The sequence below is a fragment of the Enoplosus armatus genome, chromosome 7, assembly GCF_043641665.1.
Source record: "Enoplosus armatus isolate fEnoArm2 chromosome 7, fEnoArm2.hap1, whole genome shotgun sequence".
Taxonomy (NCBI): domain Eukaryota; kingdom Metazoa; phylum Chordata; class Actinopteri; order Centrarchiformes; family Enoplosidae; genus Enoplosus; species Enoplosus armatus.
Genome location: NC_092186.1, coordinates 22837686 through 22862185, shown reverse-complemented (window position 1 = coordinate 22862185; position 24500 = coordinate 22837686). Strand labels below are relative to the sequence as shown.

General features: G+C 42.3%; 2 protein-coding genes across 3 annotated transcripts; one reads left to right on the top strand and one right to left on the bottom strand.

Moving 5' to 3' along the window:
• The first annotated feature begins 447 nt into the window (after window positions 1-447).
• Window positions 448-17031, top strand: LOC139287304 (G-protein-signaling modulator 2-like). 2 transcript variants are annotated; one of them, XM_070908275.1, is made up of 15 exons: window positions 448-583; window positions 7491-7712; window positions 8051-8186; window positions 8518-8657; window positions 9803-9926; window positions 10195-10310; window positions 11244-11399; window positions 12268-12376; window positions 12633-12792; window positions 12898-12995; window positions 13487-13672; window positions 14128-14290; window positions 15006-15191; window positions 15280-15389; window positions 15985-17031. In XM_070908275.1, exons 2-15 carry the CDS (start codon window positions 7492-7494, stop codon window positions 16150-16152), a joined length of 2073 nt encoding a protein of 690 aa, XP_070764376.1. In that variant the 5' UTR covers window positions 448-583; window position 7491; the 3' UTR covers window positions 16153-17031. The 2 variants fall into 2 exon arrangements, with proteins under 2 accessions (XP_070764376.1, XP_070764378.1); XM_070908277.1 differs by lacking the exon at window positions 448-583 and having other exon boundaries at window positions 7485-7712.
• mcoln3b (mucolipin TRP cation channel 3b) lies at window positions 17012-22800 on the bottom strand. The gene is made up of 14 exons (XM_070908278.1): window positions 22740-22800; window positions 21888-22111; window positions 21621-21788; window positions 21056-21209; window positions 20862-20937; window positions 20663-20759; window positions 20232-20331; window positions 19946-20058; window positions 19456-19605; window positions 19213-19314; window positions 18845-18967; window positions 18472-18678; window positions 17725-17855; window positions 17012-17468 (listed from the first exon to the last, which is right to left on the bottom strand). Exons 1-14 carry the CDS (start codon window positions 22798-22800, stop codon window positions 17429-17431), a joined length of 1746 nt encoding a protein of 581 aa, XP_070764379.1. The 3' UTR covers window positions 17012-17428.
• Window positions 22801-24500: the final 1700 nt, after the last annotated feature.

The following is a 24500-nucleotide window of genomic DNA, read 5'->3' as shown; positions in this document are numbered from 1 at the left end:
ACGCATGCCAACGGTTGTGTCGATTGGGAGGCTGTTGTGTAGAAATCGTGTAGCGCAGACACACTTTGTGCGGCAGGGGGCGGGAGAGACCTTGCAACGTCAACTCTCACATCACCAGGGACTGCGATCATTTGTCGCAGAAAAAAAATAAAAATAAATAAATAAATAAAAAAAGACGTGAATCCATCAGTAAGTGCCTTCAACTTCCCACCGCCCGCTCAATGCCACATATAAAGCCTATTTTCTTGTTTGTTTGTTTGTTTGTTTACAGGTTTGATGGGATTAACTTTTAAGCAGCGACGGCAAACGTTTCCGATGGCACGTGAAGGCAGCAACCGTGGAATCCTAATTGGAGGGAATTTTCAGCGCGAGGAGTGGCCTCTTCAGCGTCTGCTTCCCGAGTCATCTTCCTCCCAGATGGAAGGGGGGACTGCTCTTGTAAACAACTGGGTGAGAGGATTCGTTGGGACGATTTAGAGTTGGTTAAACAAAAAAAAAAACAAAACAAAACAAAAAGCAACCCAAAACGACTTTCTGAAGCTGAGAGCCATGTCTGTGGTGTATTCGCGTGCTTCAGTTTGAGGTAGGTGAAAAGAGTATCCACCCGAAAAAGTTTTGGTGTTGGCGTGCTAGCATGTCTGGGGAAAGCGGGCGCCTCTGTTAACGGTCGCCTCTGACTTCCGGCGTTGATTTGATCTCGCTCACGCTGAAACCTGCCTTAAAAGTTCGCGACGTTGACGCGGCTCGGTCTCCGTGTTAACGTTAACGGACTGAGACGTCTCCCCGCTCCCATTGTCCGCCGTCCAGTCAGGCGAGACAGCGAGCGTGTGATGGCATGTCCACACTGAGCTGACTCACCTCCAGCTCCTCTCCCCAAACACGAGATGCTGTGTCATCACGAGACTTTGTACAGCCGAAAATAAGTGGCCCCTGAGCTGAGAGAATGACTTTTATTCCTTTTTAAAGAAAGAAACGCAAGGACAGGGTCTGATGCATCAATTGCCGGAATTATGACATTATTCAATTATTAATTGAATCTGCTCTCATCACAGTAATCTTACTGGTAATGTAAAGTTCATGGTTCAGAACAACAGTGATGGTGTTGCAGCTCAGGTTTCCATATTTGCTTGTGACCTCTGCTCCCATGCGGCTGTGTGTGTGTGTGTGTGTGTGTGTGTGTGTGTGTGTGTGTGTGTGTATCCACATTGAAATGGTTACGGTTTAGGATGCCACATTTGGGCCTTTTTTTTTTTTATCATGACCTCTTTTGTGACTAAACGACTGCTAGTCAGAGCGAAGGGCTGTTTTTATGCTTTTTATTTGTAGCTTTTCCACTCAAGTAATCATTCTTCTGCTAGAGGAAGTCAAAAGTCAATATATGATGTTGCAGGTGGTGGAAAAGAAAGATTTTTATGACTCTCAACTCTCAAACTGTCATGGCCGTCACGCACACACTCCTGTGTGGCCTGGAGGAATAATGAATTACAACTGATTGGTCTGACTTTATTCGCAAAGTTCCCACACACACACCGATCCTCCCAGCAATTCAGCGGTCTGCACTAGCAACAGTTAAACTAGACAGAAGGTATTTGCGTTACATTTACATCAATTTAAAAGTATTTTATATGTTTAAGTGTTTGGTACGCTCTGCCTAGTTTTGCTTGTGTTTCTTCATATTGATAAGCTATTGCACAATGCAACATGTTAAATGTTTGGCCCAGTGTTATTGGTATTCTCCTTTGTTTATCAGTCATCTTTCAGTGATCTGCAGCTTTTCACTGGGGATTGTTAAAGAAATGTGCCAGTATTTCTCAATTGCACATGCTGCTTTTCTTTTTCTTCACCCTTGATAGCTGCGACACAGGTTACAAACACCACTGGGGGGGGGTGATGTAAAACACGCAGACAGTTCAAAAAGTGACGTTACCGTTTGACAAATATTACAAGGAGCTGAAGTGACATTGAACGTGGTTTGAATGCTGCCGGACGCCGTGGTCCCTGCATCAGACACCGCTGCACCGTTGGGATTTCTGTGCACCACACTGTCTATAGTTAACAGAGGATGATGCAATCCCAAAAAAATAATAATAATAATTCACGCAGTCAGCTGGAGCTCTTTGGGTGAAAACACTTCAGCCAGTGAATGAGGTCATAGGATAACAGACTCATTGAAGCCAACAGGGAGGCAAACAAGTCCAGTCCGAGCTCCATGCCGCAGTACGTGCTGAGGAGATCAAAACAAAAGGCTCACAGTGGGCACCATGATCACCAAAATGGGAGGGTCGCCAGGTGTGTTGAATGTCAAGTTTCTGTTTTGACATGGTCTTGAAGAAAGTTGGCGACTGACCAGGGCTGCAACGAACCACTGTTTTCGTACTCGATCAGTCTGCCAATGGTTTTCTCGATCAACCTTTTAATCGTTTGGTCTGATATGGTTTGTCAGATATCTTATAAAAGTCAATAAAATGTTGGTCTTTGAAATAGTACTTTTTAAAAGTGTGTGTGTATCCAAAACCCCCAAGCATTCAGTTTACGCTCATAGGGGACAAAGAAAACCAGTGAATGCTGACATTTTAGAAACTGATGAGAATTGTTGCAGATTAATTTTCTGTTAATCGACTGATCGTCTCTGGCTTGAGGCTCTGGAGCCTGCTCGTCTTCTACAAAATTCATGGCAACTCAAGCACCAACGAACATATTTCAGCTGTAGAGCATCGCAGATTCAAGTGCCTTCCCATCTCCTGTCAAAAGGACTTGTGTTTGAATGAATAAATGAATGAAATTGTGTTTACTCCTGCTTCCCAGCTCCAGTCTCAAGATAAAGAGGTGGGACAGAGATAGTATGACGGCTGAATTCTTGCATTGCCCGACAGAAACCATGCCTTCCCCCGACGACGTCCCCCGGTTGTAGTGTGTGGTCTCCCGGCTGTCCGGGATCCATCCACCGTGCGAGTCTCTGGCTGCGTTCGCCCTCGGGCTCTGGTCTGTACTGCTAGGCTGACCGTCATGTATGGCAGCGTTCCAGGGAGTGTTCGCCAGAGGTCGGCGGTGTGTTCAGTGTGTGTGTTCAGTGTGTCACATTAACTGTGATGTAGTCTCTTTTGATACTTCTGTTTTCATTGCTCAGTATCCGAAGAAAGTTGACGGACTTGTGTGCTTCATATATTTTGATTTAACTTTCATCATGGATTTGCCTCATGATATCTGATATGGATTAAAGGTGAAACAGAACTAATCGGTTAGTCCATCAACGAAAGAATTAATAACAATTTAGATGATAATCAATTAATAGTCTAAATTATTTTTTTACGCAAAGATGCCACAATCCTATGGTCGCAGCTACGTCCATGTGAACGTCTGCTGGTTTACATAATAGTTAACTGAATATCTGTTGGATTTTGAACGTCTGGACAAAAGCAATTTGAATATTGACTTTAGGAAATTGCGATTTTGTTTATGGACTTTTAACAGATCAGTGAATTTATTGAGAAAGGTGTTGGTTGCGGCCCTAATGTCGAGTTTTATATGATTTGGGAAACGTGTTTTTATGATTTCCCTAAAGGGAATATCAGTTAAATCGGTTAAATATCTAAAGATCATTCAGTATTTTGTTATTGTATTCCAGTTTCATGGTAGTAAAACCTGCCTGTGCTTGATTTTTGAGTATATGTACAGAATTGTGTGGATGTACAGGTGTGAGGATGTGAGGAAGTTTGCAGGAGGTCCTTTTTAACCACCGTGTAAATATTTCACGGCACGACTGAAACAATCGTGAGACTATGCTAACCTGATTGCAGGTTATGTTGTCATTGCACGGTAGAGTTGACGTGGTGTTGCATCACCTCCCATTTTAATTGGGTTCTGCGCACAAGCCTCATCATGTTTGTGTACCACATTTTTCGCCTGACTGAATTCCCCTCTCTGTGTTGAGTGGCGGGCGACGGACTAGCCTGCAGGTTACTGACGCGATCTGATAAACAGATACTTGCTGGTCTGGTCTCGAGCACTAACAGCAATATCTTTTCCAGAGAGGAGGCAGCTGTAAGACGGAAGGCGTGTTTTTAAAATGTTGGTGCCCGTCCAAAGGCAACAAGGGCAAACTGCACCAGAGCAGCTGCACTAAAGGTGGCTCTGTGCTCAGAGTTGCTGGTAGAGAAAAGGCCTTTAGGAAGAATCATCATCAGATTTTTACGAGTCTAAACCATTTCCACATGCACTAAGGGCTATTCCCAACATTCGCCCTGATTATATAATGATTGAGCTGGCTTTTTGGTCAACTGAGGTGGCAGCTTTAATGTCACATGGCTTGTTCCAGTGCTTGTGGTCAACCTAATGGTGAGGCGGCATATTGTTTCCTCCCCTAGAGGGCATGTTGCTCTAGACTTCTTAGTTAATTCGGGCAAGTGGATTTCTCCGGATCGGCTACAGCTCAGTTACCAGAAGTTTTGGAGAAGGGAGGGATTGTGATGTGGTGTAAATGTATTTCTGGCTTTCCTTCTCTAATGCATTATTATGCCGCCACTGTGGGATTTGCCCCGAGAAATCATTGAGAATTATGCAGATTCAACAATGAATAACCCATCTCATTAAAATGAATATTATCATGCAGGTAAATTATTTTTGAGGGGTCAATAGAAGAATTCCTACCCATCCAGGCAGCCTGCTGCTGATTGATTTTTTTTTTTTTTCTTCATGGAGTGTCAAGCAAATAGCCTTAGGCTTCACTGGAGCCACTTAAAGTGCCTATAATTACCACTGAGGTCTGGCCTAATTGGAAGTGACAGAAACCATCGGGTGGTTCAGAGATGCAGGTTAGCAATGGCTAAGTGATAGAGAAATACGATAATCAGCTAGACATGGCAACCTAGCTCGCTGCTCTCATTTCTGCTCGGTAACAAGCTGGTGTTAATCTGTATTCCTCCAAAGAAGAAAAGGTCTGACCGTTCAAATCGACGGGAGCGCTGAGCGGATTAAGTCCTTTTGTTTTGCTGTTGCCACAGGTTAGCAGAGCGCTAACCCTGACCCTGGGAGACAGGCAGCAGATCCAAGGGAGCCCTGCATGTCTTTCTTTTGAATGAAATTGGGACGCTGTGGCTGCGTGCGTTATGTGTACGCACGTGGAGGAAGCGAAGGTAAAGGGTGTTGCGCAGAAAGAGCTGCGTTTGCTCCGGAAAGTGGCCGAGAAGCTCAAAATGTCCGTCGTGTCAAACTGTCTCGAGTGCATCAGAATGGGAGGGGGCAACAGGTATGTGAGCCCGGGCGTCGGTATGTCACTTCACATTGACTGCGAGGTAAAGAATTGTTCTGTTTGATGTCGGGAGGCATGTTAATCCAGGCAAAGAAACAATTCAGCTCTGATTTTTTTAAATTATTTTTTATAATGGAAAACCTGTCCAAACAACAACATTATGCAACAAGAGCAAGCATGTCTATTTTTTTTAAATTGTGTAGAGCTATAAAAAGAAAAAAAAAAGGTGTGTGTGATGTGTTGCAATGTAAGTTTCTGAAGTCTCTACATCAACTTTCACTTTTGAAAGAAGGTCCCTGCTGCCCAGATGAGATTAAATACTTCTGTCCTTGTGCTGACGCAGAAGCTTCTGAGTTTAAAAAGGCTGCATCGACAGCACGCGACAATTTTTGTTTTCTTTGTTTTGTTTTTGGAATATGTGAATTGTATGAAACCACGTGTGGTTATTAGCCATTTCTCAACACAGGGAGCGGACAGGATAACACACAAATGAGTCCTGAGTCCCAGCAAAGACAAACTATGTTGTCTTTGCTGGGACTGGCAGACTTTAACCTTAACATTAACCATTAATTTCCTGAAGCATTGGTAGAGTTTGTTTGGGGGGAGGGGGGGGTACTGGTTTTCTCAGGGCCTCAAAAGTCAGCTTAGAAGGGAGCGCTGAGGCAACACCATCTACTAGTTTTCGTGGGTGACACTGACCAAGTCATAAACCTGTGATTATTCAAACGGAAATCCCTGCTGGTGAATGTGTTCTCATGCGCTAAAATCATGATGCAATTCAAATGTGTATTTCAAAAGCCCTGTTTTTTTGTTTCTGCAAGTTTAGAAGAACAGGCATTCAGTCTGTAAACATAACCTCTTTCTAGGTCTGGACACAGAGAAGTAGAGTGCTGTTTGGTCCAAATTTAGGATCAGTCAGCTGGAATAAAGCACATTCAGCAGACATTAAACTGCATCCTACAAATATAATGGAGTAAATGGTGGAAGTCCTTATTCTTCGCAGTCCTGCAGATGGAAAACCTGTGCATCCACGCATGACGAATTTGTTTTACAGTCTTGTGATGTAATCCCATGGATTCACTCGTGTGTGTGTGTGTGTGTGTGTGTGTGTGTTTTCATTTTATTTTTTTTTTCATTACTGGCGGTTTGAAGTCGACAAAAAGAGATGGTCTTATTTTGAAGGAAGGGTGTGGAGGTTGTAAAATGGTAGTCCTCACCACAGACACATCTGAGTTTACTTTGACTTCGTGGTTAAATGCAAGGCACACACATTTCCATCCCAGGGTAATTTTTTTGGGAGTTTTCAGGCTCACGACAGACAGGAAATGCGCCGTCCTATTCTGGATTTACACTTCTGGTCTCTGGCTTCACATGGTCCGGACTTCTCTCTGCTTGTTTTCTGAATGTGTTGTATGTGAATGCTGCCGGTGTGAGAGAAAGGAGCCCCACATTGAGGCGCGAGAGGAGCTCGCGTAATCGTTCGTTCATTATTTCAGGACAAATCAAGGACATCACTTTGGGCTCTTTTTCTATATTTTCTGACATTTTATAGACTAAACGTTTAATCAGTTGATCGAAAATAAAATCACAAATGAAGTGATTACGAAAATAATGATTAGTTGTAGCTCGTTTCAAATATTTTTGACCAAAGTTCACCTTTCATAAGTTACTTGATCCTCTCGATGTGACGGCGTATCAAATGACTTTTTTTCTAAAAAGCTCCACCAGCTCTACCTTTTTTCTTCTGTTCCCACAGTTATGAGAGCGTTCTCAGGAAGTGACAATCAGTCGTAAGAAGAATTCAGAGCTGAAGTGGCGCGCATTCTCGAGTTACAGCTTCTCAAATGTGGATATTTCTGCTTTTTCTCTGTTTCATGTCATTGTAAACTGAATATCTTCTTGGTTTTGTGTGAGTGTTGGTCAGATAAAACAAGACATTTGGGTTAAGATTATTATCGTATTGAAGCTGTTTTGGCTCAAGTATTGTATCTATGTCCAGACTAACCACTATAGTAAGCCCTTCCTCTGGGTGTACTGATAGTAGGAGTATAATTGAGCTCCTTTTGATCCTTCGTTTTGCCTCTTTTATTTACTGTATCCTGCTCAGTGTTTGTTTTGTTGTAAATCTGGAGTGAGGAGGCTTTGGAATGCTCCGGATATAGTAAAGCAATTTCAACAATATCATGACTTTCGGACACAGAGTTCACTGTCACATCTCACGGTGATCCCACCTCTCTGGCAGGATGGAGTCTTCCTGTCTGGACCTGGCTCTGGAAGGCGAGCGGCTCTGTAAGGCCGGTGACTATCGTGCCGGTGTGTCCTCCTTTGAGTCTGCCATCCAGGTTGGAACAGAGGACCTCCAAATCCTCAGCGCCATCTACAGCCAGCTGGGCAATGCCTACTTTCACCTACAAGAGTATAACAAAGCCCTGGAGTACCATCGGCATGATCTCACACTTACCAGGTAAACAGGCTCACAGCCTTAATATTAGTTAGTTCTAAAACCATATCCTCCTTTGAACCCTGTTCATTTTTTTTTTTTAGTTTTATAGTATAATAATAATCTAGGATTAAACTGTAAACTCTATGCTAAAACTTTTTTTTAATCACCATTTCCTCTCCTATAATTAAAGCGCTAGACTCGACTCCACTGTATTGCTGCTCGCGGCTGTAAATTACTTTCTTGCCTCTTGTGTTTTCGTACTAATACACTTCAGTAATCCACTGATATTCCAGTCTAATTATTTCCTAATGTTTTTTTTTTGTTTTTTTTCTCTCTCTCTCCTCCTTTTGAAATCCCAGAACAATTGGAGATGAGCTTGGTGAGGCAAAAGCCAGTGGCAACCTTGGGAACACCTTGAAGCTTTTGGGACGGTATGATGAAGCTGTGGTTTGTTGCCAAAGGCATTTGGATATCACCAGGTCCATGTATGATAAGGTGGGTCATATTTGTTTTGTTTCAGGTGAAGGTGAAACATTCCTTCAGTTTTATATTTTAAGTTTTATTCCTCCCTTCAGAGGTTTTATCTTAGCAAATGGATGACTTTGCACTGTTCACTTTAGTTGCCTAAAAGGCCCTCTTGCTTTAAATTGGAAGAAAGGCATCCAGATTTGTTTTCAGTCACACCACATGACATGCTCTGCAGCCAGAGAGCGTCGACGCACCAACATCTAGAATAGCGGGTCTGGTGTCAGTGTATTTTAAGTATATAATTACAGCGATGGTCACTCTGGTTTCCGTCTGTGAAAATCTGGTGTGCGTGCCGTAGGTTGGGCAGGCCCGAGCGCTGTATAATTTCGGGAACGTTTACCACGCCAAGGGCAAGGGCATCTGCTGGACTGGAGCCGAGCCAGGAGAGTTCTCAGAGGAGGCCAGGATAGCCCTGAGGAAAGCTGCACAGTACTATGAGTGAGTTCGTGTCACTGTTTACTTCTAAACGGGGACTACCTGTTGTTTTGCATTTATTTGGAAAGCCCTGCGGAATGATACAAGAGACCTGATTGTTAAATTGCCAGTATCTCGACCGAAGAGTGAGAGATTGAACCCTGCAATAACCTTTTCTTTCTGTGTCATGCCAAACATCTGGCCCATCACAGGAAAGGCACCGCTATTTTAAAAAACGTGCATCTTCTCCATATACAAAAACAAAACATGTGGGAAACACATGTACAGTACCGTTTTTATAAAAACAACAATAGAAAACAAACTAGAACTCCATTTTTGACATTACTCATACAGCGTATTGAACTAATCTGCTTAGCACCAGATCTCAGCTGGGCAAATAAAGACCTTTTGCTTCAGATGAATTATGTACAACAGAATTCTCAGTACCGTATTCATATTTTATCATCCTATGTGTACGCAGCTTTCACTTAGTGCATATATGATCAGCCCACTGCTCTACCTTGTGTCAAAGTATCCTCTGGTAAGACGCTGAACTCCTGATGTGGTTACTTTTTGTGTTGAGTTTGCCAGCCAAATGTCTCGGATATAAAATGTAACATACTCTTAAGCTTGGTGGATGAACAAAATAGTTTTGCTCCACGTCTCTAAAGCACACCATGGCTGCCTCAGCTTTTGTGCTCTTTGGCCCGTGTTTCTGAGTTGCTGAGTTGTGCTCCCGCTTGTCTGTTCAAACTCTGTTCTGTTAAAGAAAATACTGCCACTGACATTCTCCCCGACTGGCACTGACCTGTTGCCATGGTGGTATTACATAGTATATATTATAATGTTGAGTGGGAAGGTTCAGTCTTGACCTTGGAAATAGTATTAAAAGTCACATGCCAACACTTGCTAGCTGCCAAATTCGCAAAAACGCATGGGCTCAAGATTATTTTGTCAAAGTGTGTGTGTGTGTGTATATAATATTTAGTCCAGTTAATGAATCCCAAGGAAATAAAAGGAGAGGATTGTTCTCGCTGGGTGTTATGAGTTCTCACATGACCTGAAATATCATCCTTAAAGAAGTCTCGTTTTTGTGTGTGTGTGAAAATTAAGCAATTAATGTTTATATGTACCAAAACGTGTAAATGTGTTTTCTTTTTTAAACAAAGAGCTAACCTGTGCATGGTGAAGGAGTTAGGTGATAAAGCAGCCCAGGGTCGTACCTATGGTAACCTTGGCAACACTTACTACCTGCTGGGTGACTTTGAAACTGCAGTAGCTGCTCATGAAAAGGTAGGTGGCAAATGTCAAATGTATTTATTTATGCTGTATTTCTAAGGCCTTTTGATAGAAAAGTCACAATATTAGTTGACACTTGACAGATTTGTGAAGATTTAGAAGGTTTTTTTTCCTTTTTTCTATCCAGTTAAATTTTCATTTTGTGATTTATTTATTATTTTTTTAATATCTGTGAAGGCTGTGTCTCTCTCGATTATCTCTAAATGTTTCCCGTTAATCCTGACCTTAATGGCAGCCTAATGTGCACCCTACTGTTTGGCAGCGGCTGCTCATCGCTAAAGAGTTTGGAGATAAGTCCGCTGAGAGGAGGGCCCACTGTAACCTTGGCAACGCTTACATATTCCTCAGCCAGTTTGAAGTGGCGGCCGGTCATTACAAGTGAGTAAACAAGTGAGGCTCGGGGCCCTTTTCTCAACTCCCGATGGCCATTGGCGGACATCTCCGCATGTCATCGTCACACTTACACACGCCAAACGAGCATGCTGGTGTCATTTTGGCACAGTTTTAACATTGATCCAGAAACACTATTATTATTATTTCTGTTTTCTACTTTTTGTGCTCTGAAAGCTGAAGCAACAGATTGCGAGAGGATGCACGAATGAATACACAACCGTAAATCACTTAGATAAGGAAAAATCAGATCGCACTCCAATGATCCCCAAGGGGAAATTGGTTCGTCACACCAGCTGAGATTGACTTTTGTTGGCAACATTAGACATTGTCCCCCTATTTAGAATTCATAAGCATTATATAAACATTAAAGAAATGGTTTATAATGCACTATAATGTAGATGTAACCAGATGTAACTGTTTATTAATGTATTTATCAGCAACTATAACTCCTCCTGTGGGCGTTCATAAGTGGAGGCCAGGGCATAAACAGAAAATGAATGACATAATATAAAATGTCTTCATAGAAGTTATTATTGCTGACAAATGCTGTACATTAATAAACACGTCCTTAAATCTGCTCACAAGTGCATTACAGTGTGGTGTTTAAACCATTTAGTAAATGTTTGTCTGCTGCTTATAAATGCTAAATAGAGGGACTTGAAGTAAAGTGTCACCGTTTTGATTATATAAAGAAGACAAACAAAGTTCTGAATGCAATACAGTCATTCATGACAACCACAGATATGGGCACAGATATGTAGTTGTTCTAAATTCAAAAGTGTTTAATCCCTTACTCCAGCATTTTCTTGGAAAATGTCAACAAAGGAAGAAAAGAAAGGGAGCAGATAACTATCATTCTGCTGCTCCCACCCTAGACATTCTTTGACCTTCTTCCTCCTCCTCTGTTTTCGCCCTCAGGAGGACTCTGCAGCTGGCCAGGCTTTTGAAGGACAAAGCAGTGGAGGCCCAGGCCTGTTACAGTCTGGGCAACACCTACACACTACTTCAGGACTATGAGAGAGCCATTGATTACCATCTCAAACATCTGGTCATTGCTCAGAACCTCAACGACAGGTATCGGCCGTAAAAGCCATTTGCTGTCAGGTTTCCGCCAAACCGTCTTCTGAAGTATAATGAGCACGTGCAGTGCGAATGTGGGTGGCCCCTGAACTAATTACCTTTAATCTGGTGTTGTTACTGCTCACACCCATGAAGCCACAGTAAACTGCAGAAACACTGAAAACCAGACAAAGTCACAAGGAAGCCGCAGTCGGCGGGAGTTTAATGTCATTAACGCAGAACACCAGCCAAGAGAGGCCACTATGAAGACTACCTAAAAGGATCCAACAGCGAAGATGTTCAAACAGGTCTTTATTAGGCAGGCAGAAAGAAAAATAGACTTTCTATTCACAAAAGACACATTTTATGCAAAATATATAATCAGTTTTACACAAGAAGGCCAATCAAAAGATGTGTCAGCCTGAAAACATTTTTTGGTTCATTTTACAGATAAAGTCCTTCTGTATAGGCTTCTCCTCTACTATATCTCTGCTAACAAGGCACGCTGCAATTCCTAGTGTGGGAGTACCTCTTTATTTTTATAGTCTTAGGAAAAGGAACCAAGATCTCTGGTAGTATAAGCTTGCCACAGCCATATTAAGCCATTTAAGACACTTAAAAGGTATAAAATGGGACATTATAGTTGCTCACACAGATATTCTCCCTATGAGCAGAACCTACGGTATTCTTACGTTCTTTAAAATGTGTACACGGATGTGAGATTTTCACGATAAACGTGGAATTGCTGCGTAATGAGCGCAAGCGCATGTTAGGATCAGGTTGTTGCGATTGTGCTGCGTGATAGTTTGATGAATGCCCCTACCGGCCTTGCATAATCTCGACTGAAGTTGCTCAGCCTGTTTCCCTCTGTGTCTCGCTGCAGAGTCGGTGAAGGAAGAGCGTACTGGAGTCTAGGAAATGCCCACACCGCCCTGGGGAATCATCAGCAAGCCATGTACTTTGCGGAGAAACATCTGGAAATTGCCAAAGAGGTGACTGTTCATGGTCTACTACCTCCTCCCTCAGAGACCAATCTGTAGCTGCTATCAGGCAACACCCCCCTCTACTGGTTGTATTGGGAACAGCAGGGAATAATAGCTTCTTTGTACTGAATGCATCATTAAGAATTCTTATGGAAAGTCAGTGTAAAAATAAATCCAGCAAAAGTAGATTTTGTCTATTCTTTGGAGTCATATGCTCCCATTAAGCCTTGTTCACATTACACCTTTGATGCTGCTGGTGTTGCAGACTGGAGACAAAAGCGGTGAGGTGACAGCCAGGATGAACTTGTCAGACCTTCGGCTGGTCGTAGGCCTGAAGTCCAACTCCAACCTCCACCCCAACATCTTCCGCAACGCCAACAGCTCTGCTCTGTCGGCAAGCTTCCAGGGTTACCCCAACCTCGCAGGTAAAGCTGCACCCCTCAGAAAAGCTGTCAAGACACTACGTTTTTTTTTCAGCAGCATGTTTGCCAGGAGGTGATCTTGATCTGAACTTTGTATTTTTGTTTCAGTGGTCAGTTCTCCATCAAGGAGAAGAGGCAGCGCAGAGAACCTGGTGCTGAGTTCAAGTCCCGACAAAAATCAAACCGAAGACTCACCAGCACATCCGGTATGTATAAAAAATACTTACACAACGTGTAACTTACGATGGGAAGTACGCAGTGTGTGTTTAATGCAGTGCAACGCAGTGGAAGTTGCTCACTCTGATTTCAAAACCTGTCAAACAAATGAAACGGTTCAACTGTTTAGATTCCATACATATACGTTCCCGGTTGGTATTTTACATAAAAAAAATGTAACTTCCAACTGTAAGCACTGTTCTACTTGACTTGTCTTATTTTTTGGATAATTCATTTAAGAGGCAAATGATATGGTTAATTTCTTTTGACAAACTGCTGTTCTGACGATTGAAGTGCTAAATGACGCATGTTAAATTGTGGGTTCGGTTTCCCTGAATTTGGTGCGTGGCAGATGTCTTGATCAGTCATGTGTTAACAGCTTCAGGAACACGTAGGCCAAAGTTAGCGGAGTTCACTCCTAACCTACAGTCAGTAATGCTGAATTAAAAGGATCGATCTGTATGCACCTTCGACTGCACAGGACTGGGAGGAGGATGTATTCCCCGGGTCTTCAAAAAACAACACAATCAAGGCGTCGACTAAGCTCTTCCTCTTCCACCGGCTGAGGAGCAAGAAGCAGAAGAACAACAAATCCTCTCCTAAAGACCAGAATGAAACCCGCGGCGAGCACTCCGCTCCTGAGCCGGACTCGCCACTGTCATCTAAGGTATTTCTAAATGATAAAATACAGTAGATTGTCCCGCCCACTCACGACCTCCTTGGAACCCACTGGAGGCTTATGGTCTGCTATGATCCAGCCTCAACAAAAGGTGAAAACATGCATCCTTATGACACAGACTCAGACCGTGGGAGGAAACGTGTCGGTTTGTTTTGAGACACGCGAGTCAGAAACGCCGATTCCCACATTATCGATGTCAGACTCCGGTTCGTTGTGAAAGAACAGTTCAGCTTCAAAATGAATAGTTTAATTAATTTGTATCAAGTGAAACTCCATCGTTTTAGTCCTAAACTCAAAATTACTTTTGTAAACAGGAGAGTTGAACATGCTGTTTTCCCTTTTTTCTTTCCTGTATTTCATTAAAAGCCTAATTATCTGGAGCCCTTTTCTCATGTTATTAAGTCTATTTGTTATCTCCTCTCTCCTCTTTTTAAACACCGTAGCCGGGATCACGGGACACTATCGGAGAGGATGGCTTTTTCGACCTCCTCTCTCGTTTCCAGGGCAACAGAATGGACGACCAAAGGTGCTCCCTACTGGATGGCCAGAGCCATCCCCCTGCTCCTTCCTCCCCCTCCTCCACCCCACCTGTAGCTGAAAGGAAATGTGAGTCAGCCCCCTCGTGTTTTCACGTGTTCACACCATATTTAATAGGACGATTCTCCAACTTCGTCTTTCAAGGAGAAGTACGGGTGGAAATGTTCTTGATGAAGGTCTTTTCTTATTTAGCTACACGTTCTTCCTAATGATGACTTATAATATTCAGAGTCTGCTGTGTGATACCACCTCTGCTCCTATATGGTGTGAATGCAGCATGTCCACAAATGTGTCCTTTTACATGTTAAATGTTGTGTGATTAATCCTTGTGGGGGGAGGGGGTTTTGTGTCAAAGATGACTTAAAGTGATTCGGGTATCAAACGCTTCCATCCTTGACTTGTGGTTCAATGGACCTTTTTTTTTTTCTTTCCCATCCTGAAAACTGGTTCCTATTGCTCTCCTCTGTAATGTTCACAAATGCAAACGTATTACAGCATGAAGGCTGTGATAACGCATGAAGGATGAAACTACATTCTTTTATAGCCAACATTCAAGTCTATGGGGAGCGTTTGATGCTCAAAAGATAGATTTTTAGTGGAGTGTTGCTTTAAATTTGATAGAGATAGAGATAACTGTAACCAGGGCTCATGCCATCCTCCTTTTTGTGCTCTTTCTTCCTGTATTCACCTTCTACAAAGTCAGAATGAAACGCTGGGCAGAGGAGTAAAAGGCCCAACTCGCTGTGACACACCATACTATATTCATTGCGATCTCTGTTTCTAGCTATTTTGGAGTGCGAAACACCATTGCAGGATCCTGGTCATTTCCTGGAGCTGCTGGCCAGCTCCCAGGCCCGTCGTCTGGACGACCAACGAGTAAGCCTGAGCCATTTTCCTGGCTTACGTCTCAGCACCTCCAACCCGCCTCGTACACCCTCCACCTCCAGCACAGATCAAGTCCACCCACAAGGTAAAGCAACGCTGGTCGTCATCGCCCTCCGTATCTGCTACTGCTGCTGCTACTCGCATCGTGACTAATACTAAGGTCTTCCTCCCAGCCCCGATCCCCAGTACAGATCACACACCCTCCCTGTACAGTCGCCTCGAGGAAAGCGCTGAGCCGCCGGAGGGGGATGATGTCTTCTTCGACATGCTGGTAAAGTGCCAGGTGAGAGGAGGAAATCTGGAATATTGCATATTTTATTTTCCACATTATAGATATACACTTCATTCTACTAGTCTGTAGTTTCTGAATTATTTCATAATACATTTCAAGAAGACATCGTTAGTTGTTCATTCTGGGGAGAAAAACAACTTTCCTTCAAGAGCTGATGCATTAAAAGCCAAATAGATATTCATTCAGCTGGTGCGCTATTTTGTTTCTGACCTGAGCCCGACTCAACTCTTTTCTGTGTGTGTTTTGGTTCCTGAGTGGTTGCCAGGAGATCACTGAAAACTACATGACTTCAGACGCCCAACGTGTCACTGGTATATCATGTCAAAGCAGTCGGGTGGTTGCTGTGCAGAAGACGGGCTTGATTTTAATATTTCTTTCCTGCCATTACTCAGGAACATTGAATTGATCACATCCAAATAAGCAGAATTATTCTAGATATCTCAAATACAAAGTGTACAACATCTAACAGATCTCATTTAATAAGGTTTTCTTGGTAGTGATGCATACATACATGACTACTCGTGCCAAACTGTTTGTAAGCGTCAGCCAATAGAACTGCACTCTTTGTCTCTCATCAATGTTTTAGGGCTCCCGACTGAACGACCAGAGGTGCGCTGCTCCACCTTCTAAAACTAAGGGACCAACTGTTCCAGATGAGGATTTTTTCAGTCTCATCCTGCGTTCCCAGTCCAACAGGATGGAAGAGCAGCGAGTCCTGCCGCCCCCCGCTGTCACCCAATCCAAACCAGACTGACTCCATGGGTGACTTTTTCATATCGTCTCAGGATAACACTTTTTTAATATTTATCAAGAGGGTTTTTTTGTTTTTTTGTAGCCCACAATGCTCTTGATGCCTTTTTGGATTGTCCTGACAACGTTCCTGTGAGACTGCCAAGAACACAAGGGACACTATAAGGAATCAAGGTCTCAGACAGCACAGAGCTGGCCATTGCAACTGTAAATCCTGGGAAATGTTGGTTTTCAAGACGTTTTCACGTTTTCTTCTGGACTTGTTTTTTTTAGATGACGTCTGCCAACTCTGGAGGCTTGCATCAAGCCACTCCTACAAACTGTGGGTTATGGTGGTTCGTGTTTGGACTAAAAAAGTACTGCGTTCTAAATACAGGCCAAACCGAAGGGATTTCTGCTTCCTGATGACGGACATAAGGGTTATTAGAGCGCGTCTCGGGCGTTTTGCAGTTAAGCTAATTGGAACATTTCACAGCCTGTTTTGCCCAATGCGTGATTAAATCTTTCAGAGTGGTACATCTTGGTTTGAATTCATCTCAGACCCCTCCAACAATAACTCAGAGGTTCAACTGATAATTCTTCTCTGGGGAAATAAGGTCCACATCTACCGCTACTGCTGCACTGTTGACTGGTGGAGTCATTTATAGAACCTGCTTCCCGATATTGCTTTGGAAGACTTAAAGACGGTTTTACATTGTTATAGGTTGTTTGCGTGGAGTTATTGCCATGAACTGAAATGGGATTTTTTTGTTGTTGTTGTAACAAGATTTTACAAGGGATTAGCTAGTGTGAGGGGGAAAAAAAAAAGAGAAAAGAAACGTTATTTTAGTTTTTATATTGATACCTTCTCCTGAGAATGGAGAAATAAAATCATGAATTTACATGACCGCTTATTTATTTAACCTTGATTCATCATCTTCAGTGTACAACATTGGGATCTATCCTAGCAACAGGCTTTGGGAAAAAAACAATTAATTAAAACACCCCCCCCCATCTACATATCAGTATAAATATTAGTATTTACAAAGTCTTCTCCGCATCAGTGCATCATATTGACACCAGATTTAAGTGTCTCGGCTCTTTCATTTCTAACCCCCAACGTCCACTGGGGTTTGGTCTTGTCAGCACTGAAATACTCCTTCACGTTAAAATCAAATCACCTGAGCAAACCTGTGGCCTAATAATAAACTAAAATAAAGTTTGATTTTCGCTGAATATATCAGTTAATTGGCTATAGTTAATACAGCGTGGCCTTTCAATATCTCCACATTAAAGTCCTGCTATGCCTCTGAAGTCAGCCTCTCTTGATGCTCCCTGTACCTGAAAGGAGAAAATGGCTCAGCTTAGATTCTATGACAGATGTTATGTCTTGCGTCTGCACTGCGCTTGCACCCCCAGTTTAAGTAGTGCTATTAAGGGGCGCCCAAAATGGCTTACGTTACAACATAAAAAGCAAAAGGTTGCCAAGATACCGCTGATATCAGACTCCCGGCACGATAAAATGACCAGCCAGCATGGGCCAATTCATTTTTTTTTTTTTTTTTTTTTTTAGTGGAGTCTGCTGCATCTGACCTACCTGGCGATGCAGCAGCTCAAGAGGCAGCTGCTGTTCTCGTCGAGTCTGTACACTCCCGAGTTTGGCAGATCTTTACACGCCGACAAGAATTTCTGCAGCTCTGATGTCGGGGTTCCACTCTGCTGCTGCTGCTACAGGATACAAGGCAGAGAGTGACAGTTTTACACTGAGTGTGGCACAGTTTCGTACTCTCCGCCACTGGAGAAGAGTAATGTTTCATTTGCAGTCTTTACAGCAAAGTACTCTCCAATTTTCTGCTACTTTACACTTCTGCTCCACTCTATATATTTAACTCCACTACATTTATTTGATAACTTTAGTTACTTTGTAGATTCAAGTTAATAATACAAAATATTATCAATAAATAAATGTTATTATGGGTTCAGATAAGACCCCCCCCCCCCTCCCCAGCCACCTTTAACAGCTGCAGCATTAACGTGATGTACACATTAATGGATCAACAGCTACAATCCAATATTATAAATATACATTATTCCGATATGGGCCATACTACATGATGAGTACTTTTACTTTTGGTATTTTAACTTATGTAAAGATTTGAATGCATGGCTTACTTGTAACAGAGTATTTCTACACTATAGTACTACTACTGCTGTGCTACTTTTACCGAAGTAGAAGATCTGAATACTTCACCCCGCCACTCAAATCTTTCCTCAAAAGTAGGTCGGGAACACATCCATACAGGATGATGGGTTACAAATATCGAAAAACAAGAGCCAACATCACCTTGATGGTGTCATAGGTGTCGGTGATGATTGTGATGAACAGGCTGAGGATCATGTAGATGAAAAGCGAGACAAAAGAGTAGAGGTACACCCTGCTGAAAAACCACACCAGGCTGCTCTTCTGCGTCATGTTCTTAAAGGTGGGAAACATGTCGTCTCCGTTGATCAGGGAGAACAGACACTCCGACACCGTGTTCAAGGTCCGAAACTAAAACAAAACACCAAAAAAAAAGGTCAAAGAGAAGAAAGGTTACCGTTTGTCTCCATCTTTCATGATTAATTACAGGAACTAGCAGAACCTGATTAGAATTGACAATACGTTCTGGTTCGGGTTTGGCTTTTGTGGGAATCCAGCAGACGTTGCTTTGCGTTACCTTCTCGTGATACGGGCCGAGGACGATCCAGCCGCACAAACAGTAACTCAGGTAGATGATTCCAGCGCAGCAGATGAAACGGATAACGTTTGGGAAAGCTGCCCTGAGTGTCAGGATGAGAATCTGAAAATAGCCACAGAAACGTATGTGTGTGGGGGGGGTGTATGTACGCCGAAGACAAGCATCTGGGAAACTACTCGCTGAACAGGTAAAAGAGCAAAAATGATGAGTGCTACTGTTGTGTTTGCTTTGAGCGGGATCTCTATCGCAGACAGTATGGCAATGCCATTGTCAGATAATTGCACTACATGTGACACTCATAGAAACTAATGGGCATGTTCTGTATTTGATAAATGACCTGGTCTTACATTATACTTCCTAAAGTAGCCCATGTAGCGGATGACCCCAATCCAGACAAACATGGTGCCTGTCCCGAGGAAGATGCTGCAGACGTCATAACTTGTGAGGACCTAAAAGAAACCGTGGATGGGGAAAAATGTGACCAAATGGACTGAAGGAACACCCCCAAAGTGCATTCACCCTGCAGACAGCAGCTAACATTGACAGACATTGCGGTTTACATGGATCAGCCTCAGCAAATCCCCCATTACCTTAGTCTGGATCTCTATCTTGAGAATGGAGCCAATGATGCTCAATGAGTCGCTAACAATGATCAGGATGTACCAACCATTGACAAACTCCAACTTGTCTGACCATGGGACGTCCTTGCTGCAGTGGTTCCTGCAGTAGAGCGTGTACTCCTGTTCACAGCAGAGGGAAAGTTGCACTGTAAATCTCTGTAAGGAAGTTTTTTTTTTTTTTTTTTAAACTTGCATTAACTACAGAGGCCCATGTAAGCAATCCACACAACAAGCAAAGGCAAACCTACAAAAATCAGCACCAACAAGAAATAAAGAGTACCAGCCTAGGAAGAATCAAATCAAATAATAGTAATGGTGAACTAATGGCAAAATAAAAAGGAAAAGGGAAGTACAGACAAGGTATCTAGTTGCAAATACATAAATACAGCACCACAATGAACAGGTGTACGTCACACAATCATACCTCTACTTCCCTCCGAGAAAATAAACGAATACTTACTAACTGTAGCTGAACCCCGTTGATGACTGAGCGCATGCAGAGGGCAAAGGAGGTGATGCAGGTTATAATGATGAGGCAGTCAAACAGCACAGTCAGGTATATGTTTCTGGCGGCTGAGGGAGCACAGGAATTGAAAAAGAATCTCATTGTAAATAGATTTCACGCGCGGCAAAGTCTCGAGCTTAAGAGAGCAGCCTTAATGAATCCCAGGGGGATCCTGGACGTGGGCTTGAAACAATACAGATGAATCCTTTGTACATACCAACTTCAGCTCGGAAAAACTTACATGCCCCAGTTACTTTCCAGTCTCTGCATTCATTGATGTCTACATCATTTTCCAGGTCAACCTTTATCCTGCCGCTGTGAGCTTGGTTGTTGAAAGTGATCTGTTAACCAGACAGCCGTGTTTAAATAAAAAAAAAAAGGGACGACATCTTTGCAGCCAAACATTCACGCGTGAGGCCCTGAAGCTAACATTTGACTATGTAAATGGCTGTGTGTGCAAACGGGATTACTTTTGACTGCTCAGATTTGAGTCAAAGTAAGCTTCATTAAATGAACACAGGACTGACACCGATTCCTTCCATTTCAACTCCTGTCTGTGCTGTGTGAACAGGTGCAGCGTCACAAGGGACCGCCGAGGCAGCAGTGAAGTGATCAGATGTGTCGTGTCCCTGCTTTTGAAAGACAAAGAAAACAAGACACGTGGAGACGTACAATGACGGTGAAGTCGTAGCAGTCTGGCAGCTCTCGGTGTCTCACCGTCTGCAAGTTTATGGCCTTGAGGGCGAACGTGACCTTGACGGAGAGCATCCTGGAAGACAGAGCGTCATGAACAAAGAGGGGAGGAGAGGAAAATGATTTTGCCTTATGAAAAAAAAAAAAAGAAGACTATAATTAAACGTTAGGCACAAACCTTTTGAAATGCAATTCAAAATGCGGAAGTGCCTCCCGCAGTGACGGGTGATACATCGGATAAACTCTGAGGCACTCTGTTCAATACAAGCCACAACAAAAAGACACAAAACAAGCAATGTCAAATGTTTTGCTGAATAAACCCGGTTAGGTTGTCCGTTTTTCCTTTAGCTCTAAACAATCATGCTTACATACCGGTTTCCACTTGCGCGTCTATTTCAAAAGTCTCATTTCCAGGGAAGATGGTACCGTTTCTGTAGAACTTCTGACACAGTGACAGGGGGGTGTAGATGGCGCCAGTTTTCTCATATTCGTGATTGCCTACTGTGATGTTGTGCAGAAGTCCATACTAGAAAATGAACAAGTGAAATCCCAGGTATAATAAAGTCAGGTTTGTTGACACTTTGACAGTGCTGGGGTTGCCGCAGTCTGGGTGAACTGTAATTTTACAGCACGTTTGTGCAGTCAAACAGTACAAACCAAAATGACAGATTTAAACAACATGAACAAAGTCCAATCCCATGACAAGTGACATCTTGTAAACCTGTTAAGCTTTGCATGCAGAGTTATAAAAGTCATAAAATTCCAACAATGATTCACAGTAACACAAAAGCAAAAGGAAAACTCTACTGCTTCACATGATCAAAATAAACAATTTCCAGCAAATAATAATAATAATAAAAAACATTTAAAAAAAACTCCTTCCTGGTGTTCCGTGCAAAAAAGAGGAAATAAAAAGAAAATGATTGCATTCAGTTACCTGTTCAATGATGTAATCGATGTGATCATAAACATCAGTCTGTCTGTATACTGCATACGTAGCCATGCCCCCATCGACGTAATCCTTCAAGAAGAGGTGCTTGAATGTCATCAGGTTCTCCTCCTTGAATGTGACAACCATCTGGTTGCTCAGCCCAAAAGACACCAACTGAGATGGGACCAAAAAAAAAAAAAAAGAAGACATTTATTACCAGAATGGTGAAACAACACACTCAACATCTGTTCAGGTCACGTCTGAGATTACTACCTGGACAGTAATGATGGCAATTTTGATGATCTGCAGTATGAGTTTCCATGGTTTTCGGCCGCGAGCGTGGTACTTCTCGCAGGGGTTCATGAAGTAATATTTGATCTTCCTTCTGAGACACTCCACATTGTCCAGATCCTCCAGGCACTGATGGCGGTGGTCGGCCCAGGGAGGGGGGCCATTTGTCTCATACACGTCATACAAGTCACCGGACTCCTCCATATCTACGATCAATTGAATATGGGAGACTGAAGTGCAATAATAATGACATTACATCGTTACTGTTATTGATCTCGCAAGTGTAGCCTTGGTGGCGCCCATAGAGCAGAGCAACAGTGGGTCACACAACCAGTACAGTACCATGTACAGCCGTAAAATGTAATACAACTGTCAAGCAATAAATCCTTTATTTTTGTAGCTTATCATGTTCTTTTTTTTCTTTATTTTTTGGTCAAGCTTTTTGAGACCTTAGTGGGGGTGTTATAGTATTGGACTTCATTATAATGAATGCTGTTTCTAATATTATTTCCAGCCAATTCTTATTCGAGAAGAAGAGGTAGAACGGAAACACTTATTACTATAATGAAATCCAATGCACTTGCCTTTCAAACTATGGCCTCAAAAGGTTGAACAAACACTTAACAGTATCAACAGAAACGGAACATTATTGGATTGCATTAGACTGTACAATTTCAGTCATTTGGCACAGGGTCTGTATGAAGCTCTAACGGGCTGTAGGGCCACTTTGACTGTCTTTACCATAGACACATGTCCAAGGTCTTTACCCCCATAACTAATGGTTGACTGATCAGCAACTGTCTGTGAAGAAGAAGGAAATGAAGTCAGGTGTACCTGAGCATTGTTGAATAATACACAGCAGCTCACATTCTGAAACCTGACCAGCTCCCACCATTGCGGCAAACCATCTAAATATTCATTATTTGTCGTGTAAGAGTTTAACCTGTCGATCGCGGCCAGTGAACAGGAATGACAAAGTGAAAAGATGCAATTAGCCAATGGGCTACTTACCGATGTCCGAGGTTAATCAACTTCTGGTTGCGTCCACCTGTCGTCTGCGGCGCGCGCGTTGTGTCCAGATTACCTGGTCTAATTAAAATTCATAATTTACTCATATTGTTTTTTCCCCTCGTGAGAGTCAGGACTGGAGTAATAGAACTCGACTAAACTTCCGGAGTGTGTGTTGTCTCCTGTGAGCGAACTCCTCAAGCTGCGCGTGAATGGCACAGGTAACTTTTTTTTTTACAATGATTAACGTCATTTCACTGCTGGGCTCTGATTGGCTCTTGGATCTGTCAGTCAATGTTTTACCCCCCCCCCCCTCCTGTAACCCCTGGCAACCAAACAGTCCCACTGATGAGCGAGGAGCAAAAAGTGTAACGTTAGAGAGGAGTTCAAGCTAACGGCTATGGTTTAACTACCGGTAAACTTTATTTACTATCTATAAACTGTAGCTGTAACATCTCTAGTGGGATTTATGTTACCGTTGACTGCACCATCGATGAAACTGACTTGTAATAACAAGTGTCTTTTTTTTTTATCACTGTTACTCCTCCTAGTTAGCTAGCAAGTAAATTATGCCATGCTAAATTAACATTAGCTTAGCTAGTCTAAGTCTTCTTATTGTGAGGTTAGCAAAAAAACAGCGCGTCGAGTTCATACCAAGGTCGCATCTACTGTGTCTGTAACTTACTTTTAAGCTTGCTAATAGCGAACAAACGGCTCAACTGAATGGTAGATATATTGTATTGTGTTGTATATGAACCGTTGCATTATGATACTGTGACGTTATTATGTCCAACATTTGACATAGGGTTAATCAGTAGTTGAAAGTAACTAGGTTAAGTACAAGAACTACTAAGTAGGATTTTTTTTTCCCTACAGTTTATTGTACACATTAAAAATGTCACCCAAAATATATTATAAAACGTGATGCATAGATAGATAGATAGATAGATAGATAGATAGATTCATTTACCCAGTGGTATATAAAGTAGTAAAATGAATTGCACCTCAAGCAAATATAACATAAAATTGCTGCTCACACTTAATGCAGTAATAAAAACTAATGTAACATAATACGAGTGGGGCCATTTTGCATGATTGGTACTTTATTCATATAGCAACTTTCAATGGCAAGGTAATTCAAAGGGCTTTACATAGGACATTTAAAGACATTAACAATAGATGTAAGATAAGGTGTATAAAAGAAACACAATGCAAAATAGAAAGGAAGGCAAATCTTTATATGGGCTTTAGAAATAATAGAACAAGATTGAAAATAAGCCAAAATCGAATGAGATAGTATAAACAGAAGAATAAAAAAAAACAACTAATGTGTATGTGTTCTATGCAATTTCTTTCAGTTTTTATTATATTTTCATTTATTACATTCATTTATTATATTGTCATTAGTTATAACCTTGGCAAGTATGAACTTCAGTGCACCATAAAAATGTATGACAGCCTGAGGACATGGCTTCATTTTGTTTTTACAGACTAGGTAAATTTAGGTAGGCTTCTCTTGCTCTAGGGGCCCTCTTACAAAGCAATGCGAAAACAACAGGACATTTCTCTTATCCTCCACAAGATGTC

Bases quoted from the DNA above. Each gene is read 5' to 3' on its own strand.
- LOC139287304 (XM_070908275.1), top strand. From the start codon at position 7,492: ATGGAGTCTTCCTGTCTGGACCTGGCTCTGGAAGGCGAGCGGCTCTGT. The intron at 8,187-8,517 runs GTGGGTCATATT...TGCGTGCCGTAG, and splicing joins CCAGGTCCATGTATGATAAG to GTTGGGCAGGCCCGAGCGCT. The intron at 12,377-12,632 runs GTGACTGTTCAT...CTGGTGTTGCAG, and splicing joins ATCTGGAAATTGCCAAAGAG to ACTGGAGACAAAAGCGGTGA.
- mcoln3b (XM_070908278.1), bottom strand. From the start codon at position 22,800: ATGGTGGGAGCTGGTCAGGTTTCAGAATGTGAGCTGCTGTGTATTATT. The intron at 20,938-21,055 runs GTATGTAAGCAT...TGTATTGAACAG, and splicing joins AGACGCGCAAGTGGAAACCG to AGTGCCTCAGAGTTTATCCG. The intron at 20,332-20,662 runs GTACGTCTCCAC...TCTGGTTAACAG, and splicing joins GCTACGACTTCACCGTCATT to ATCACTTTCAACAACCAAGC.